The following is a 19,783-nucleotide window of genomic DNA, read 5'->3' as shown; positions in this document are numbered from 1 at the left end:
AAGTCTAGTTAGCCACTCCGTTTAGTCCGTTCGAGATACAAATTAGGTCCTCTATGAAATCTGATCGACGGACAAGAATTTTGAATCCCCCGCTTTCATTATGTACTAGCCCAGTGGGAAGGAACTATAACCCAATAGGAAGGCACTATCACTATCATTACTATCACTAGCTGAATACTATCACTCTCAGGAACAGTAAGCTGTGATTCTGGAGGCGGACACTCTTTAGAGTCTTTAGTCCTAGTGGGAATCGAACCCGCGACCTAGCGCTTACAAGGCAGACGCGCTGCCCTCTAACCTAACTAGGCTTGTATTCAATACTTGCTTTACGAGTTCAGTTCGTCAAGTGCTCGAATTCCCCAGGTGTAGGAAGGAGGACAGGATAGGAGAAAGCCATCCATTCCGAAGACGAACCTTATCTGTTTAGGATACAAGTTCAACCCGGGCTCCGGTCGAAAATCGAACATCACAGTCAAACGAAAATCGAACATCACAGTCAAACGAAAATCGAACATGTCATCATAACTTATACCTAGCCCCATCTCATCATATTTTTCTTGCAGAGATATCACCCAAACCGATCTCACAATCTTCAACATAATAGATGTCTGTCGACAGAACATTACAGTCAAACTTGTCATCTCATGATGTTTTTCTTATCGAACATCACAGTCAAACGAAAATCGAACATCACAGTCAAACTTGTCATCATAACTTATACCTAGCCCCATCTCATCATATTTTTCATGCAGAGATATCACCCAAACCGATCCCATCACAATCTTCTACATCTATTATGTCTGTCAACAGAACATTACAATCAAACTTGTCATCTCATGATGTTTTTCTTTCAGAGATATCAGTTCAATATCAACCAAACCGACTTCACAATCTTCTCCACTGGGACCAAACAGGTCTCTCGGTTTCTAGGTGAAGGTTTCTGCTGGGGACAGGTTCATGGTCGGAGAATGTGGTCGACCCCCGGGGGCTCTAGGTGCATCTAGAGAAATTGGGGCTGTGACCATGAGACTCCGCTTGGACTGGGGCCATCATAAAATTTAATACGATCTGACAAGTGTACTTTCCTCTGGCGGGCGGGTCCGGAATTCTTGACATGCCGATCTCGGAGTGGGCTTCTCGAAATGCGATTCCGCGGAATCAATCACGATATTTATTATAATTAGCCCATATAGGAGTCGAACTTTTTTTTTTACTTTCCTTATCCTATAGGAAGGAAATTATTTTTTTTTAAAAAAAAGAGGTTTGACAGAGGAAACTGTATCTGCTATGGTCTTATCGTCCCGAAATCGAAGAGAGAAGGAAGACAGGATAGAATTAATGTAATCGGGTGAATTTTTTTTTTCGGTTGGATCTTGTTGAATTTTAACAGCTTCTAACTCCGGACTGGTACTGAGTAAATATGTCAAATAATAGTGAAAATAGTAGGAAATTTTGTTTTCTAACTAATGGACAAATCCCCGATGCACTCTGATGTGGAGCGACTCAGATATGAGCGAAAAAGAGAGAAGGGTTTGGTCAAGATTGGTGTGACTGTAGGCGTCGGCTCTCATGGGTTCGAATGGACTAAGGACCGGACTGGTCCAAATATTGCGGTCTTATAACGTGTGATTATTGATCATGTTTTTACTTTCCTTAATCCTACAATAAGGAAAGTAATGTCAAACACGCCAAATAATAGTGAAAATAGTAGGAAATTTTGTTTTCTAACTAATGGACAAATCCCCGATGCACTCTGATGTGGAGCGACTGAGATATGAGCGAAAAAGAGAGAAGGGTTTGGTCAAGTTTGGTGTGACTGTAGGCGTCGGCTCTCATGTGTTAGAATGGACTAAGGACCGGACTGGTCCAAATATTGCGGTCTTATAACGTGTGATTATTGATCATGTTTTTACTTTCCTTTATCCTACAATAAGGAAAGTAATGTATTCGGTCAAAATTTTTGATCAATTTTATTGTTGATTGACTCCAGAGCTTTGATTTTACTTTCCTATAGGTATAGGTATTTAGTATTTTTAATCATGAGGGCGGGATCTGGTTTCTTGGAATGTCTTTCTCAAATATGGGAACTTGGGAATCTTTCCAACAACCAATGATGCCCAAGCCAGCCTAGTTAGCTTGAAGGGTAGCGCGTCTGCCTCGTAAGCTCTAGGCCGTGGGTTCGACTCCCGCCCGGGGCGGACTTTGTCCTGAACAGATAAGGGTCGTCCTCGGAATGGCTGGCTTTCTCTTGTCCTGTCTTCCTTCTCTTTTCGCTTTCGGGACGATCAGACCTCCGCTATTACAGTTCTTTCTATCAAACCTCTTTAAAAAAAAAAAAGTTCCACTGTTACGTATAAATATAAATATCTAAAAGAGATTAAGGGGCTATCATTAAACAAAGACCCGTTACTGGTACCATAACACAAATCTACGTCGGAAACAGTAAACAAAGTATCCGTACTTTCAACAAGATAAATTAATAGATACTCTCCACTCCATTCCTATAGTACGTAGGTAGACACTTAAAACATATTATGGATACGTAAATGTACTTTTTTTTATTGATTTCTTAAAGAGGTAAATGATATTCATCTACTCTACATATTTCTAGCCCAGGAACTTTGAGCTCAAAATGGGGACTACTTTGAATTTGAAATATTATTTTGTGAAATGATATAGTGAATATTTTTTTAATTTTTAATCTTCAAAGGTTTTTCAAATAGTTCCTCAAATCTTCTATCCATAAAAAAATACAAGGCCTGAAATATTTAAAAGAAACCACCTAGTGTTCAAATACAAGTAGGTAGTACTTCAGTGCAAAAACTTTTTCTATTAATCATAGAAAATTGCGCATCAATTCAATTTATTACCAATAGAAAAATTAAAAAAAATAAATCTACATTCTATACAAGTAGGTAGTACTTCAGTGCAAAAACTTTTTCTATTAATCATAGAAAATTGCGCATCAATTCAATTTATTACCAATAGAAAAAAAAAAAAAATAAATCTACATTCCTTACTATAATTAAATCAAGAATCAGTATGAACAATTCAAAGCAAACGTTCCACCAGATAAACAATCATAATTGTAGGTAGGTATTTGATTAGCCAGAGAATAATTAAAATGACCAACCAAACTAACCATTAAAAAGAATTCTACAACACCTGAAAAGAAAGAATAAGCTGGTTCCAAAGTTGTTAAATTCAACCGCAATTACCCATTTACTGAAATACTTACCCATTAAATTTAGTTTTGCGGTTCCTGACAGTTGGGTATCCAACCGTTTTTTACAAATCTTGTCACAGGTGGTTAAGTCAGATAAACAGATAGTTTAACTTGTTTTTTGGCTCTTTAATGCGTTTAACAAGTTTAAAAGTGTTAACAGTTTGGTGAGATCTTTGAATTTCATAATGATCTGTTTATCCTGACAGTTGGGTATCCAACCGTTTTTTACAAATCTTGTCACAGGTGGTTAAGTCAGATAAACAGATAGTTTAACTTGTTTTTTGGTTATTTAATGCGTTTAACAAGTTTAAAAGTGTTAACAGTTTGGTGAGATCTTTTAATTTCATAATGATCTGTTTTCTTTTAAATTATTCTACATACATATTTACTTCTAAATTTTCCATGTGTTTTGGGAATTACTGTCTTGAACGAATTGTCTCACTTTCTTTGTGGCATCCTTTCTCGTACATCTAACATTATAACACCTGATAATGTTATAATTCACTAATTAACCTGTTTGATAAATAGTTAATGGTTTACTTTTAACTACATACATATTTACTTCTAAATTTTCCATGTGTTTTGGGAATTACTGTCTTGAACGAATTGTCTCACTTTCTTTGTGGCATCCTTTACTCGTACATCTAACATTCTAACACCTGATAATGTTATAATTCACTAATTAACCTGTTTGATAAATAGTTAATGGTTTCCTTTTAATGCTAACTTTCTTTCGCGTGCACAAACTTTCTTCTCCTTTTCCTTTTAGTTCTTGTTCTTTTTAATCTTCTTCTAATCCTCTACTCCTTCTTTTGCTGCTGCTGCTGCTGCTTCTTCTTCTTCTTCTTCTTCTTCTTCTTCTTGTCTTTATTCTTCTCCTTCTCTTTCTTGGTAACTCATCTTCTCTGTCTTTTTCCTTTGATAATTTCTTCACTTTCTTGGTGAGATGATTACTCTCTTCTTTTGACTAACATCACTCTTGGATAATTGATATAGTTTTGGAAATACCCAGTTGACCACTAAAAACGCACAACACCCTGTATAACTGTCTGCACCTATCCAGGGGCTTCCAGAGGGGAGGGGGTCATCAGGCCTAGGTTCATCAAGGGGGCCTGAAACCATTTCTGTAGCAAGGGAAATTTCAGGCTGTTTAAGGTCCCCCAGTCAGCCTAGTTAGCTTAGTTGGTAGTGCGTCTGCCTTGTAAGCGCTAGGCCGCGGGTTCGATTCCCGCCCGGGGCGGATTTTATCCTGATGGGATAATGTTCGTTCTCGGAACGGCTGGCTTTCTCCTATCCTGTCTTCCTTCTCTCTTCAATTTCGGGACGATAAGACCATAGCAGTTACAGTTCCCTCTGTCAAACCTCTTAAAACAACAATCTTGAATTTCTACTAGATATGTACGTCGGCGATATTTTCTATTCTGATGGATTTCATCTGGTATGGTATTAACGCTGAGTAAGTTCTCTCGTGACGGAGGATTACGTAAAAGTTGGTTAATGTTTGGAACTTTGGATAGCGTAACAGTCCGACTTACCAAGTAAGCATGTGAATAGTTAAACCCATGTGATTTTTCACGCCGAATCGAATGGTGCTACTTCTAGAACTGTCCGACTTACGGCTGAGAAGTTGCGGGTTCGATACTTCCCTGTGTCAACAAATTTCTCTTTTATTTTCAAATATGTGTTCCTCAAATGTAATAGAAAGTCGTGTGATGTTCACACCAGATTTTTATGAAGAGGTTTGATAGAGAGAACTGTAACAAAGGCGGTCTTATCGTCCCAAAACCGAAGAAAGGACAGGATAAGAAAAAAGGAAATTATTCCGAGAACGAACCTTATCCTTTTTAGGATGAAGTTCGCCCCGGGTGGGAATCGAAACCGACACCTAGCGCTTACAAGAGGTGCTACCTTCCACCTAGTTGGCTTTCTGATTTCTACTTGCCAGTTTCCGTTCAAATCAGGTAATCAAATTTTCAAATACAGAAGGATAAAATTCTATGCCTTAGCTGGGATTGAAGCCACGGCCTCTGATTACCACTCAAGCGCCTTGACTAAATCGCCACCGAGGCAGGGTCGATGTTTCCCAACTTTAGGAACAGTCGGTGTCAGTTGTCAAAGTCTGCTTCCTAACTTTAGGAACAGTCGGTGTCCGTTGTCAATGAGGATGAAATTCCATGCCTCGGCTGGGATCGAACCCACGCCCTCCTGTTTACCGGGCTCCTCCTAAGCCTCGGAGTGGGGAAAATTGCAGTCTAGACGTAGATCTTGTCATGTTTACTGTTGATGTGAAAATAGCAGCGAGAAAGTAGGAAAGAGTTGTGTACACGCAAAGGAATCCCAGACGAAATTTCACAAAAAAGCATGGTATGGCTTGTCACCCTACCACCCAACCCTAATGCCGGCCATTCACCCTCAGATCCTCTGACAGACACCGGTCTGATGTATTTGGAGCTCTATTATGGTGGTCAAATTCTCAAATAAATGATAATACCATAATGGCTTACCTTATTTTATAATTGACTAGGGTTCTTTGTGTTCCATTGGTCCAGGGACCACAAAGAACCCTAGTCAATTATAAAATAAGGTAAGCCATTATCTTATTTGGGTGTCTAATATGAATCTAATTAATAATGATAATACCATTTCATATATCCCGGCTGAACGAGTATTTTTGGACCAAATCTCCCCTTTGCCCATCCTATTGGAGAAGATCTAATTGGACTCATTGGAATTTTCCTTTCTATTCTCATCAGATCCTTGTTTTTCTAACTTGTTTTTAACCATAATGATCATTATAGCCTCTCTCTCATCAATACTTTGCCCTATATCATCAAGAGTTTACCCTATATCATCAAAAGTTTGCCAGCACCTGAGAGCTATGTCTAACTGATGAGTTCAAATAAGAACGAAACGCGTCTTAGGCTGCTCTCAGGTGTTGGCTAAACTTTCAACAGTTCTATTAAGTTTACCTATTGTCTTTGCCTTTTTATCCCTTTAAATTAAATGCAGAAATTTGCAATCCATACCTGACGAATCCAAAGAGCATCTCATTAATGTATGATATGTGGTTTTTATGCACTTACTTACCTCTTTATCTATGTAGGTATTTTTATTACATTTAGTTTCTTATAGCTTCTAACTTATTTACCTAGGTACCTAGATATCTATTTATATTTGTATATGGGTTATAATAATATGTTATATTGGTTCTCATGTATTATTCACGTGGCACCTTACTCCAGTCTGTCTGACTAATAGATTCCAGTCACTTTCCGGCGCTCTTCGCCCGTATTGGGCTATTTTTATTGATTCTCGACAAATTCATTAGTTTTATTGAATATACACGTTCCACTTAACTGACAATATAATTGATGACGGGCAGTCAAAAATCAATTTGAACAATCACAGGAGATTAATGGCTCTACTTAGTCAGTACTTGCAATGCTTACTTTGTTAGTGTTAGTACTTGCAATCCTTACTTTGTTTACTTTGTTTGAAGAATGTCTGACTAATATTGTTAGTGGTTTGTAGCTTACTCGTAAGTGTGGCGTTTGTCATTTTTGAGAGAAATTACCACAGACGTGTTTCCTTGATTCTATTAATTCTGATCATCTTATCTAAGTAAACTTACTGTTTAAGATGCGTTTTGAATTTAGCTTTTGCCATATTTATTAACATATTGTTTATCTGTCTTGTTTCAATGGGTACCTAATACCTATGTACGCCAAAAGCTAAAATTTGCAAAGTTTTACACTTCTTCTGACTCTTCTGAGACATCTTGAAAACTTTCAAACTCACGATTTTCGGTCGTTTCTGCTGAAAGCGATTAAAAATAAATAAATCCAGTGCAATCAATTAAATCGCAATCAAGATGAATCTTGTAAACATGTTAAACACGAATACAAACACCGTACAACACATGTAAATGACACGGTACATTACAAGTTAGAGAACACTTAAAAATTACGTGCAATATATAAAAAAACCACTTGTATCACGTAATGTTTAGCATAATTACCATGATCATGTTTCTTTGGATCTCTCATTTTATTGCTTTTTTAATTCGAGAGTCTGTTTCTTGGAAGAGAGATAAACTGGTCTTAAATGTGTGCCATTACTTGAAGGTATCCACCTTCCCACTTGTCGGGGCATTTCTTTTATGAAGCTATGGCTTGGCTTTTGGTTTATTTGCTGACTTCTAGTTATAATTTTCTTATAATACAAATATGGAGAAAACTGAAAAAGACTTTGCCCCGAATCGAATGGGTGACCATCTGTTACTGAGCTATTTCCCTTGATTTAGATAAAGCTAAAATTTGGAAATGAACATTTAGGTACTTGTCAAATTAGCTTGCTGATGATGATGTAATACCATTACAGTCTAACTTTGAAGATAAGATTGGCGGTATGGATTCTTTGAACAGTTCTATTAAATTTACCTATTGTCTTTGCCTTTTTATCCCTTTAAATTAAATGCAGAAATTTGCAATCATACCTGACGAATCCAAAGAGCATCTCATTAGTGTATGATATGTGGTTTTTATGCACCTACACTTACCTGTTTATCTAGGTATTCTTATTACATTTAGTTTCTTATAACATATTTATCTGATAGAAAACACCCACACACGATAAGTTTTAACTCATGAGTTCAACTCATGAGATAAAACTCATCGTGTATGGCTGGCCTTATCCTTCACATAGCAAGAGGGCAAAGTTTTACACTTCTTCTGACTCTTCTGAGACATCTTGAAAACTTTCAAACTCACGATTTTCGGTCGTTTCTGCTGGAAGCGATTAAAAATAAATAAATCCAGTGCAATTAATTAAATCGCAATCAAGATGAATCTTGTAAACATGTTAATCACGAATACAAACACCGTACAACACATGTAAATGACACGGTACATTACAAGTTAGAGAATAGAGAACACTTGAAAATTACGTGCAATATATAAAAAAACACTTGTATCACGTAATGTTTAGCATAATTACCATGATCATGTTTCTTTGGATCTCTCATTTTATTGCTTTTTTAATTCGAGAGTCTGTTTCTTGGAAGAGAGATAAAATCTGTAACTACCTATCCGCACTGGTGTTAAATGTGTGCCATTACTTGAAGGTATCCACCTTCCCACTTGTCGGGGCATTTCTTTTATGAAGCTATGGCTTGGCTTTTGGTTTATTTGCTTACTTCTAGTTATGATTTTCTTATAATACAAATATGGAGAAAACTGAAAAAGACTTTGCCCCGAATCGGATGGGTGACCATCTGTTACTGAGCTCTTTCCCTTGATTTAGAGTTTCTGATACAGAGTTCCAAATTAGAGTACCGGAATCCAGTAACTCGAGTGGGCTTCTAGCACCCTAGTTTTTTTCTCAATGTACCCTAATTAACTTTTCTTCTCCCCCAGGCCGTGGCAAGAAGAAGAAGCTGATCAAGGCCCTCATCCCGTTCATCATCGGTCTCAAAATGAAGCTCGGTCTGTTCGCCGTCCTCGCCTACTTCGTCATCGCCCTGATCGCCAAGAAGGCCATCCTTGCCTCTCTCATCTCCCTGGCTATCTCCGGATTCATCGCCATCAAGAAGCTGTCCCAGCACCATCAACCACACCACGAAGTGGTAAGCAAAACCCGCGAAAGTCACAATCGATACGCTCGAAAAGGCCTTTCCGAAGTGGCAATCAAATCTACAAGACAGCCAGCCTAGTTAGCTTGGTTGGTAGCGCGTCTGCCTTGTAAACGCTAGGTCTCTGGATTTCCGCCCAGGGCGTGAGGGTAATGAAACAGTTGCAGCAAATCCCAGCATTAAAAATATGAACCACCAACCTAGTTAGCTTGGTTGGTAGCTCGTCTGCCTTGTAAGCGCTAGATCGCTAGATTTCTGCCCGGGGCGGACTTTATCCTGAAGGATTGAGGTTCGTACCTTGGAACGGCTGGCTTTCTCCTATCCTGCCTTCCTTTTCTCTTCGATTTCGGGATGAGACCTACGTTGTTACAGCTTCCTCCACCAAACCTCTTACAGAAAGCAGTGTTTATTAACATATGTATTCTCCACATCCATCCAATCCACTCCTTTATCTTCGATATCCTTTCTTATCTTCTCTTAGAAGTTTAGATTAAGCTTAGGATAAGAAATTCTTTGTAGAAAAAAATTGATACCAAATAAAACATACCTATACCTATACCTATCATGTCACTGTACCTCATTCTTGGTCTTGGTCCTTCTGGTTTATACTCATAATATTTCCTTCCCATCCGAATACTAACACATTTCTTCTCATTCCCTCCCAGGTTGAACACCACGCTCACGCCGGCTGGTCCGCCCCAAGCTCCTACTCCAGTGGTGGATGGGACTCCTACGGAGGAGGCGGTCATGATGCCCATGGTGCCTACTCCAACCAGGTTGCCCACTCGGTCGCCTACAACGGCCAGAAGCCCGTGAGAAGATAGAACTCGGTAAGTCCACTTATAATTCTAAACTGACCGTCAATACTTCATCGCACACTTACTTTACTTTCGTCTTCCTCCACTTTCTTGATTTCTTCATTTCTCACATTGTCGCGCGGTCGTGTCTTTGAAAGTGCTCTCAAACTTCATGTACATATACGTATTCTAAAGCAGGTGCTCTAATAAGTGCTTCATAGTTGCCTCTAACCATTCCATAATGACTATCACATGCTTGCTCCCTATATTTACCACTAGTTTCTATTATAGCTTGATTAGCTTAGCTCCCTCTAGATCTCTTTAGAGAAAGTTCAATAGTGCGCTAACACTTGTTAAATTCCAAGCTACCATTTTTCCGTGGTGAAGGTTTGGTTAAATGTAGATAATTGGCGTAATTACTGAGTGTGCAGATACTTGCGGTCATCTAATTCGGTAATATCTCTGTTATATGATTTACCATTCTGAATTTCTGATAGACCACTACTTATCGGACTATGTAACTTTCCTTCAGTTCTGATTTCTGATAATCTCATTTTGATTTGCTACTTACTAGCTACCTCTTACTTCTTTTGGTGAACTATTTGTTTTCATAGATTTTGTGGTATATTCGTACTTCGTAGACACGTAATCTTTCAAAATTATATTTACCCGTGTGGTTTTGAGGATTTGAGGTATTCTTAATACATTTAAACACAGGTTGAACCAACCAAGCCATAATGTCATATTTACATAAGTAATAGTCCTAATCTGTGTCTACAATCTTTACGTGTTTACCACTTATACCTACTACGTATTCAATTCATTCAAAACCGTATTGTACAACCGCATTGTTTCACATTTACATAAATCACTTCTTAGCTTCTTACATAAATATATGTATCTATTGTTTAACTTCTCATTTTCTGAATTTCTGATAGACCACTACTTATCGGACTATGTAACTTTCCTTCAGTTCTGATTTCTGATAATCTCATTTTGATTTGCTACTTGCTAGCTACCTCTTACTTCTTTTCGTGAACTATTTGTTTTCATAGATATATTCGTACTTCGTAGACACGTAATCTTTCAAAATTATATTTACCCATGTGGTTTTGAGGATTTGAGGTATTCTTAATACATTTAAACACAGGTTGAACCAACCAAGCCATAATGTCATATTTACATAAGTAATAGTTCTAATCTGTGTCTACAATCTGTACGTGTTTACCACTTATACCTACTACGTATTCAATTCATTCAAAACCCTATTGTACAACCGCATTGTTTCACATTTACATAAATCACTTCTTCTTACACATATGCTTCTTACATATATGTATCTATTGTTTAACTTCTCATTATTTCCAACGCGGAGTGTCCCGAGACAATTCTCTGTGACCTTGACAAATACGACCTTGAGGGATTAATGAATGAAATACTTGTAGTAATCGTAGTATTGTAGTAAAGCTTCGTAGTAAAATACTGTGGAGTGTGGAGAGACGCATTGTTAATTCAATTACAGAACATAGACTTGTAGATAGAGAAATATCCAATGGTCTCAATTGCTCGTATGGTGAATAGGTAATTTGCCCCGAGACAATTCTCTGTGACCTTGACAAATACGACCTTGAGGGATTAATGAATGAAATACTTGTAGTAATCGTAGTATTGTAGTAAAATACTGTGGAGTGTGGAGAGACGCATTGTTAATTCAATTACAGAACATAGACTTGTAGATAGAGAGATATTCAATGGTCTTAATTGCTCTTATGGTGAATAGGTAATTTGTTGTGGTATACCTATTGGTAATACCTATGCTAATATGCCATTCTTCTGAATAGAATGCTCTTCTGAATAGTAGCTTGGTGCTATGTATGTGATTACTGATTATCTGTAGATGCCGCGATCAGTGTGTGAACTATGAAATGTGAAATGTGAACTGTGAAATGTGAATGAGTGAATGGATCTTGTTCTTATAATATAAGATTGTTAATACTCATTTCTCTCCTAATTTAGAAAACTAGTTTGGGATCAGCTCCACCAAAGTGGTCCATAGAAAGACCAGTTGATCGATGACGCATTTCACTTTGATTTTAAGTTGCTTATCTATCAGTATTAGCTGTTTGTTTATTTTTATAGCTGATTTTGTTATTTTTTTTATAGTTGGGCATAAATTAAATTTTTTATACTTCTTTCTAATCTCGTCTTGGCTCTTGGAGAGTGTTTTGAATTCTTCCTTTGGAGAGTTGGAGAGTGTTGGTATCTCTTTACTTTTACTTTTGAGCCTTGAGGCGGAACGCACACGTGATATCACGCACCTCACACGACGCCTCACGATTCGTGAAGCGTGGCTGAATTTTTTTTTTTTTATTATTATTATTATCATCATCATTATTATTATTTCATATTTTAATACCTACCTAAATAATTGTAGGTATGTTACAGGTTGTAGGTATTTTAAAGTCTTGTAGGTATGCTATGGTTACTTAGTGCTTTCTGTGTCCTTCAATACCTAGTACAAGTCTTGTAGGTCTGTTATGGTATGACTACTTACTTCCCGTGCCCGGTATGAGTATTGCATGATTATTTGATTATACAATAGGTATATAACTTTGCGTGAAACTAAATTTAAAACATGCACAGGTGAATCAACCTGACTACGTGTGGCTCCTATCGAGTAGATATCCGAATGAACTATCAAATATCTGAACAGAATTGCTTACCAATTTGCTGAACATATTTACTATTTATTTATTTCTATCCCGTTTGGAAAATATTTATTTATTTATTCTTTTATTATAGGTATCTATGGCGTTTAATTTAGACTGGATCAGAAATCTTTTTTTTTCGTCAGTTTTGCATTGTACATACACTGATGACTTGATGAGATTCTGGTATTGATTATTTCTAGTATGTCTTCTTCTATTTGGGGTCTTCTTCTTTTTTCTCTTCTTCTTCTGCTCCTCCTCCTCCTTCTTCTTTTATTCTTACTTTCCATCATTGATTTAGACCTTAGTTAATGTCTTCGAGATCTCTTTTGATCTTCTTTATTATCTCTCGTATCTTCAGAAGTTGGTAGATTTCAATTTTGAATTATTGATTCTTTTTATTTTCATTATTACTATATTTTTTGACAAAATTACCATGGATTATGAGGAACAACATAAAATGTTACATGATTTAACGGTGAAAGTTGTAGCCCCGAAAAAAAAAACAGGTTTTAAATCCATATTTCTTTTAAAACTGGGTCAAAAATGTGAAATTCAACAGGTTTATTAAGCTTTAATATCAGAGGTGCCGCAGGTGTGTCTCAAATTTCAAATCGGATTCCAGTCAAATTAATCATGAACACCCAAGGGGCACAAAACTCGAAAGTATTGAAAAAATATCCCAAATCAGGCATCCATCAAAAAATCATACTACACCTAAATAATAACCCTAAAGTCAGTCAAAGTCAAAAGAAAAATACCGAGATACAAAGGTAGATATTAAACCTTGAGTTACTCAAGGTTTTACTTGAGTACAGTATCAAACCACTTTCACATCCTTTGGCTCTTTTAAAAGAAAGCAGCAAAACCAGTTGAGCAAAAAACAAATATTTTTTGACAAAATTACCATGGATTATGAGGAACAACATAAAATGTTACATGATTTAACGGTGAAAGTTGTAGCCCCGAAAAAAAAGCAGGTTTTAAATCCATATTCCTTTCAAAACTGGGTCAAAAATGTGAAATTCAACAGGTTTATTAAGCTTTAATATCAGAGGTGCCCGCAGGTGTGTCTCAAATTTCAAATCGGATTCCAGTCAAATTAATCATGAACACCCAAGGGGCACAAAACTCGAAAGTATTGAAAAAATATCCCAAATCAGGCATGCATCAAAAAATAATACTACACCTAAATAATAACCCTAAAGTCAGTCAAAGTCGAAAGAAAAATACCGAGATACAAAGGTAGATATTAAACCTTGAGTACAGTATCAAACCACTTTCACATCCTTTGGCTCTTTAAAAAGAAAGCAGCAAAAACCAGTTGAGCAAAAAACAAGTCGGAATCCATCGACCTCTTCGCCGGAATCAGTCTGGTCAAGAACCCATCTGCTGGTGAGTTGACTTCGTTTGGAACCCTATGGATTTTAACTCCTGGTTTGGCCACCTTGAGATTAAATTTTGACTTTCCAATCTTTATTGACCTGACCCAGCCCAGTTAGCTAGGAAAGTAGAGCGCCTTTCGGTCCAGGGTGAACTTTATCCTAAACAGATGAGGTTTTTTCTCGGAACGACTGGTTCTCTCCTACACTTTCCTCTTCTCTTCGATTTACGGATTATAAGACCTTCGTTGTTACAGTTCCCTCTATCTTCTTCTTCCGCGCCTTTTCCTGTGTTCAGAAGGGGTCAGCCTCTCAATCAGTCCTAGCTAGAACGCAGATCCGCATATAAAAGAAGAATTTACATAGATTATAGGCAACATGGTAAAAACAGGTGCCAAAATCGTTTAGTTAATAGTACCTACTAGAAGTTTGACATGTAAAAGTTGGACTTTTAGAAAGTGATTGGCTCTCTTGTCCACTAAGTAACGAGTATGTTAAGAACATAACAGGTATTAAAAATCTCTATGTTAATGAAAATAACAAAATATACTTATACATAGAAGAAATACATGGTTTTAAATAAATATATGGTTATGGTGTATAATAAACAAATACATAAATAAATATATGGTGATAAATAAGATAAATACATGGTTTTCTATGTACACCTGAATATGGTAACAAGATGGTAGACCAAGATATGGTCAGTTAAGCAGAGAAATGTATTAATATTATGCCAATAGGTACTTCCTGATTGAGAGGGAGTCTTTCACTAGAAAGAATATTGGATAAGGAGGTAATAAAAAAACAAGTTTGTTGAGAATATGCCATGGGGCATTTTATTAAATTATTGCTTGTTATAGGAGCACGGCAGTATTCCATATGGTAACAAGATGGTAGACCAAGATATGGTCAGTTAAGCAGAGAAATGTATTAATATTATGCCAATAGGTACTTCCTGATTGAGAGAGAGTCTTTCACTAGAAAGAATATTGAATAAGGAGGTAATAAAAAAACAAGTTTGTTGAGAATATGCTATGGGGCATTTTATTAAATTATTGCTTATTATAGGAGCACGGCAGTATTTCGCCCAGTCAAAAAATTACCAATACACGATCGCATTCTGATAGCCTACTCTAAAATTGAACAATCTGATATTGAAGAGTGAACCATCCATATCCCAACAAAATAAACAACAAGTAAATTAGAAATGGTAAAATTACTTCCCAAAATTACTCCCAAATTCACTAGGAAGTGAAAAAAAAAAAAAAAAAAAAAAAAAAAAAATCCAAATGACCCTCAAAGAAACAAACAATTTAAATTTATAGACAACCGTTTCAACGAAGTCACTCGTCTTGAGTAATTTGAATTTTTGAACCCTGAAAACTCCAAAAACGCTTGATCCCTATGTTTCCCATCAATATTTACAAACTACTTGATGTATAATGTATACGTACATAAAATAACAAAACGACAAAGTTTACATCTAATTTCATGACATGACTTGGACTCGAACCACCAACCTCCAGATCCAAAGTCCAACGCGTTAACAACTGCACCACTGAGGTTGGTGATGAAAGCAAATTCACTCCGCAATTGGCGAAATTGTTCGTGGAACGAAAATTGAAATTAGCTGAGACTCAGATATTATGCCAAATAAAGATGAAACATATTAATAAAAATTGCTACCTCGAAATGACACAACTAAATTTGTATGACGCTACTAGGAGTCGAACCCATCCTCCCAGATTACAAATCCAACGTTCCACCTCTGAACTACAGGAACTTGTTCGACATAAGAACAACTTGAAACACTCTGTATATTTAACACCTCACGAACATATTGTGAACATATGTGAAGGAATGTGCTCCCAATCATCGCACACATGGGACAATAAAAACTGAAAGTCCAACGAAGGTAATTATTTTGGTCTGCGTTCAAGAAAAGAATTGGATTTATAGATAATGGAATGGTTTTATAAATAATAGAATGTGGTTTATAAAATAGGTAATTATTTTGGTCTGCGTTCAAGAAAAGAATTGGATTTATAGATAATGGAATGGTTTTATAAATAATAGAATGTGGTTTATAAATGAATTGATTTATAAATGGAGACTCGAGTCACGTGGGTGCGCATTGTCTGATTTCGTAGGTCGATTTGTAAAGCAAAAGAGAGATATTTTAGTCCCGTTCAAGCAGGTTAAGTAAGGCATTCGATTCTACTACAAGATATTTGCAGGGATCAAAAAAGAAAATGACGAAAATTGTACAAAATATTATAGTTTGCCACAAAATTCTCAAATCCGAAAAGAGTTTTACCTACAAACATGATAGAGAGACTTGTAAAATAATTGAAAAACAATTAAAAATTTCGGAAAAGTCGTACCATTTTCCAGTAGTACAGGAAAAACCACTTTCGGGATCATAAAACTCAACTGATTGGCAATAAGGAATAAGAAAACTAGCTGACTGACCTCCAGGCAATATGCGAAACAGCGGTTTACATCGTTTGGTGAAAGAAAATTTCGGAAAAGTCGCACCATTTTCCCGTAGTCCCGTTCAAGCAGGTTAAGTAAGGCATTCGATTCTACTACAAGATATTTGCAGGGATCAAAAAAGAAAATGACGAAAATTGTACAAAATATTATAGTTTGCCACAAAATTCTCAAATCCGAAAAGAGTTTTACCTACAAACATGATAGAGAGACTTGTAAAATAATTGAAAAACAATTAAATCATTGATTGCCTTATGGTCAGTCAGCTAATTTTCGCACTCCTTATGGCCAATCAGTTGAATTTTGTGTAATCAGTTTTTTAGGTATACCCTCATTGTAAAAAGGATACAAACATACCAAAAAACGATCTGAACAGATTTCACAACACCTGTACCCGACACAGAGAAGCTAATACCCGACACAGAGAAGCTTTACAAAAGACAAGATAAATCTTTGGCTCAGAGAATACAAGAAAGAAATGGAAAGACATAGAACTTTCTGCAATTTACACCCACGTATTTCTTAACCAGGTTGCCCACTCGGTCGCCTACAACGGCCAGAAGCCCGTGAGAAGATAGAACTCGGTAAGTCCACTTATAATTCTAAACTGACAGTCAATACTTCATCGCACACTTACTTTACTTTCGTCTTCCTCCACTCTCTTGATTTCTTCATTTCTCACATTGTCGCGCGGTCGTGTCTTTGAAAGTGCTCTCAAACTTCATGTACAACCAGGTTGCCCACTCGGTCGCCTACAACGGCCAGAAGCCCGTGAGAAGATAGAACTCGGTAAGTCCACTTATAATTCTAAACTGACCGTCAATACTTCATCGCACACTTACTTTACTTTCGTCTTCCTCCACTTTCTTGATTTCTTCATTTCTCACATTGTCGCGCGGTCGTGTCTTTGAAAGTGCTCTCAAACTTCATGTACATATACGTATTCTAAAGCAGGTGCTCTAATAAGTGCTTCATAGTTGCCTCTAACCATTCCATAATGACTATCACATGCTTGCTCCCTATATTTACCACTAGTTTCTATTATAGCTTGATTAGCTTAGCTCCCTCTAGATCTCTTTAGAGAAAGTTCAATAGTGCGCTAACACTTGTTAAATTCCAAGCTACCATTTTTCCGTGGTGAAGGTTTGGTTAAATGTAGATAATTGGCGTAATTACTGAGTGTGCAGATACTTGCGGTCATCTAATTCGGTAATATCTCTGTTATATGATTTACCATTCTGAATTTCCACCTGTACCCGACACAGAGAAGCTAATACCCGACACAGAGAAGCTTTACAAAAGACAAGATAAATCCTTGGCTCAGAGAATACAAGAAAGAAATGGAAAGACATGGAACTTTCTGCAATTTACACCCACGTATTTCTCTTGAGGTCAATGCAGAACGTTTTAGAAGAGAGATTAACACAGAATTTAATAAACGACACTCCTACAAGTTGCAAATTTCAAACTTGTTTCAGAATTTATTAACGTAACCGGAGAAATAGTAAACAACTAAAGAACTGTACTTTCTGCTATAAATCCTAACATAATCCTCCTACCCAAAAGAAATATTTTCACATTTGCCTGTCGAATAAATAGAGGATTTGCAAAGTTTGTGTGCTGTGCTGCTGTGCTTTATGTATTTCTTTAGTTGGTTGGTATGTTACTTGCGATTGCTATGTTACTTGCGATTTATATCAATAAAGAGTTCCTCTTTTATACTGTTAGCATGATGGTACTCCTCAACCTAGGCTGACTGCAGTCTAAAATAATAGAGCACTACTTATTTCTATGTACTTATTTTACAATGTTGGTGTAGGTGCTGTCAGAACTAGAAAACCTATAATGGAACTTATAAGCTTGACTTATAAATAATTAATTATTTTCTAACAGATGTAAGAGATATTTTGAGTTTCCATATGGGAGTTCTCATTTCATTATTGTTTTCAATTTATTTTACATTTTGTACATAAAACTAGTCTACCTATAATAATTTGTTATTTTTTAAAAATGACATTTTCTTTAAAAATATCGGTTGCTTTCTTCAGGACTTGTCAGCAAATAAGATGATAATTTATTGCTGATCCTTTTTGTTCTACTGATTTTCTAATTTCTGTCCAATTAAAATAGTATCTTCTGTTTCAATGAAATATTGAAATAGCTACTTTTTCGTCCTGTACATCAATCTTCACAATTTCATTTAAACATCTGTTTTTATCAATATTAGCCCTTTATCTATTTGTTTTTCTATCCACTACTAGTACAATCAAGCAACTGATTTTTTTTTAGGAGATGCATTTTTAGTGTAAATAATAATTACGAGTATCTTGAATATTAATGTTTTCTCTTGTATCGTTTAATATTTTTTCATTCAAATTTCAAAATAAACAATTTATTATGCTTTCATGAATTAATCGCTTGTTTTTATTATGCATTTTTTTTTTTTTTCTCAGGACTAAAGAATACATATTTTGACGATACTAAAGTCTTGTTTGGAATATTGGGAGAAACACCACCCCTGCTGGTGGCTTAGAAATTTATCATTAGCTGATAAATAACGAATAAAAAATGCATTGGACACATATTTTACCAAAGACTTACGGTGACGTTAAATAAAGGAGCATATTTATTACAATCAAAGGCCTCTAATGAAGGGGCCATATTGAAATCAAAACAGCAAAATTGTCAATGGAAATACATATGTATCAGGTTGAAAATTTCGATGAGCAGATCATAATTATTTAAAATAACGACACGGACAGAGATAGGATGCTAATAACACGCCTGATACCTGAACTTAAGTTAGGCTACAAGCCATGCTTTAATCAAAAGGTACAGCGTGTAGTATTTTAACATGTTCAGGCGTATTTCACGGAAAGTCCTCCGATATTACGTTCATTACTTTCTTTTTCAAACAAGTCTAGAATGTCCTTTAAACTCTCCACATTCTCAACACTGTCATCATTGATTACTATTCCTGTTATGTTGTCGTTCATATCTCGAAATTCTTCTATGTGATCTCCAAGTTCAGTTAATGGGTCAAGGTCATTGTTGATCGCTCCAAGTTCCAATCTCACGGATTCCCACACATCTATTATTAGAACTTCATTTTCTAATCCACCTATCTTGATATTTTGTTCACATGTTTCTTTCAAAAGTTGTTTGGTTTGATAATTTCTCTTTTACAAGTTATTACTTAAAGAACTGGTTCGGATACCGTTTTTACCCGAGGACACTGTTTCTACTTTTATTCATATATTGTTAATAGTCATTTCTCTCCTAATTTAGAAAACTAGTTTGGGATCAGCTCCATCAAAGTGGTCCATAGAAAGACCAGTTGATCGATGACGCATTTCACTTTGATTTTGAGTTGTTTATCTATCAGTGTTAGCGGTTTATTTATTTTTATAGCTGATTTTGTTATTTTTTTATAGTTGGGCATAAATTAAATTGGTTCTTTCTAATCTCGTCTTGGCTCTTGGAGAGTGTTTTGAATTCTTCCTTTGGAGAGTTGGAGAGTGTTGGTATCTTTTTACTTTTACTTT

At 36.2% G+C, this 19,783-nt stretch overlaps 1 protein-coding gene and 1 long non-coding RNA gene across 2 annotated transcripts; both read left to right on the top strand.

The window, feature by feature from the left end:
- The first annotated feature begins 1,481 nt into the window (after positions 1–1,481).
- LOC103518989 lies at positions 1,482–16,891 on the top strand. Its single transcript, XM_008484068.2, has 4 exons — positions 1,482–1,599; positions 8,641–8,849; positions 9,521–9,631; positions 16,769–16,891. Exons 1-4 carry the CDS (start codon positions 1,482–1,484, stop codon positions 16,814–16,816), a joined length of 486 nt encoding a protein of 161 aa, XP_008482290.1. The 3' UTR covers positions 16,817–16,891.
- Positions 15,332–16,450, top strand: LOC113471459. The gene is made up of 3 exons (XR_003394153.1): positions 15,332–15,660; positions 15,751–15,942; positions 16,311–16,450. It is a non-coding gene; the product is annotated as an uncharacterized LOC113471459 (long non-coding RNA).
- Positions 16,892–19,783: the final 2,892 nt, after the last annotated feature.

The sequence above is a fragment of the Diaphorina citri genome, unplaced genomic scaffold (assembly GCF_000475195.1).
Source record: "Diaphorina citri unplaced genomic scaffold, Diaci psyllid genome assembly version 1.1 scaffold2468, whole genome shotgun sequence".
In the NCBI taxonomy this organism is placed as follows: Eukaryota; Metazoa; Arthropoda; class Insecta; order Hemiptera; family Psyllidae; genus Diaphorina; species Diaphorina citri.
This window is presented reverse-complemented; position numbering and strand designations above follow the sequence as displayed.

Bases quoted from the DNA above. Each gene is read 5' to 3' on its own strand.
- LOC103518989 (XM_008484068.2), top strand. From the start codon at position 1,482: ATGCACTCTGATGTGGAGCGACTCAGATATGAGCGAAAAAGAGAGAAG. The intron at 1,600-8,640 runs GTCCAAATATTG...CTTCTCCCCCAG, and splicing joins ATGGACTAAGGACCGGACTG to GCCGTGGCAAGAAGAAGAAG. The intron at 9,632-16,768 runs GTTGCCCACTCG...TTTCTTAACCAG, and splicing joins ATGGTGCCTACTCCAACCAG to GTTGCCCACTCGGTCGCCTA.